The following is a 1603-nucleotide window of genomic DNA, read 5'->3' as shown; positions in this document are numbered from 1 at the left end:
TTTTCCAAGGTTCTTAACCTATCTAGCATACATGGGGAACTTTTAAACATAAAAAATAGTAAGAAATACATACCTTTAGTTGCTTGGACTCCTTGAGAACCTTGTGAGCCTAGCACCTCAAGTGTGATGCCTCAAATGTCTCACACAACACCAAATACACTTGGAATAACCTTGAGAGAAATAGAACACTTCTAAAATCAGCTATGCCCTCTTGTTCTCACTAGTGGCCGATTTTGGTTGCTCACATATTCCTATTATAGTGTGTCATAAGTAGGGTTACACCATGTAAACCCTAACTTGTTATGGCTCTTCATTTCCATGATCCATGGGTTCAAAGACACCATGGAGCATCCATGGAGCATCCTATGGGTTTTAGCCCAACTTGATAATCCATGGAGCATTAGCCCACTATACAAGTATGGGTGATTTACACAATCAACCCATATATTTAATTAGTCTTCTTTTGATCACTTAATTAATTCCAAATTAATTCTTGATCAATACTAATTAAATAATATTATTAATATATTAGAACTTATAATATATTAATAAACCTTAAGTGTTATTTCTCTCATTTTCGTCTATCCAAATGCATGATGCCATGCAACCCAAATGGACCATGCCAACCGGGTCAAGTACATCCAAGAAATAGTTATGAACTTAGACACCAAATCCAACACGAAGCCTGTAAGGAACCCTGGAAGCTGTACACTGATGACACGTCAAGTAAGGAAGGCTCAGGCGCAGGCATGATCCTTCAAAGCCCCAAAGGCGAAGATATCACTTATGCGTTGCGATTCAACATTCAAGTATCCAACAACGAGGCGGAGTACGAAGCACTCCTAGTAGGCCTGAGGCTCGCCAAGGAGGTTGGCGCAAAGCAACTAGCAGACCTCCGCGATTCATTGCCTATCACAAACCAGGTAAATGGAATGTACGAGGCTAAAGACTCAAGGATGCAGAAATACCTAGACGCAGTCCGAAGTCTAACCAGCACGTTCAAAAGCTTTTCCATAAAGCGAATCTCTCGGGGAAAGAATGCAAGGGTGGACGCTCTCAGCCAGTTAGCCTCAACTTCCTATGATCACTTAACAAAGAAAGTGCTAGTCGAAGTCCTCCCGGAGAGAAGTATCGATAACCAAAAGGTCAATACAGTATCGACTGCACCGAAATGGACCAAACCGTACGTCGATTACTTGCGCCATGGCATGCTACCAGATGACCCTGAGGAGGCGAAAAAAGTCAAGATCAGGGTGTCACATTTTTCAATCAGGGATAACCAACTATACCGAAGAGGGTATCTCAGTCCATGGCTAAAGTGCATCTCCAAGGAAGAGGGGTAGACGTTCCTAGAAGAAAGTCATTCGGGGGATGCGGCGACACATGAAGGCGCTCGAGCACTCACTGGCAAAATAATCCACCTAGGGGTATATTGGCCAGACGTGTACAACGACGTTGCGGCCCTAACCAAGAGATGCAAGGAGTGCCAGGCATTCGTTGCTTTCCAAAACCAACCGACCATGTCGTTGACCAGCATCACCAGCCCCTGGCCTTTCCACCAATGGGGGATTGACATAGTAGGACCTTTCCACCAGCGCCATGG

The 1603-nt window shown here is 44.0% G+C and overlaps 1 protein-coding gene across 1 annotated transcript; it reads left to right on the top strand.

Annotated features, from left to right (window-relative positions):
• The first annotated feature begins 749 nt into the window (after positions 1-749).
• Positions 750-1343, top strand: LOC145104105 (uncharacterized). The gene has a single exon (XM_079041390.1). The coding sequence runs from the start codon at positions 750-752 to the stop codon at positions 1341-1343; it is 594 nt and encodes a 197-aa protein (XP_078897516.1).
• Positions 1344-1603: the final 260 nt, after the last annotated feature.

This window comes from Lactuca virosa, chromosome 4 (genome assembly GCF_052849685.1).
Source record: "Lactuca virosa cultivar CGN04683 chromosome 4, Lactuca_virosa_CGN04683_v6, whole genome shotgun sequence".
Lineage (NCBI taxonomy): Eukaryota > Viridiplantae > Streptophyta > Magnoliopsida > Asterales > Asteraceae > Lactuca > Lactuca virosa.
The sequence above is the reverse complement of the archived record's forward strand: the minus strand, read 5'-3'. Positions and strand labels throughout refer to the sequence as shown.

Coding starts and splice junctions, on each gene's coding strand:
- LOC145104105 (XM_079041390.1), top strand. CDS start 750: ATGATCCTTCAAAGCCCCAAAGGCGAAGATATCACTTATGCGTTGCGA.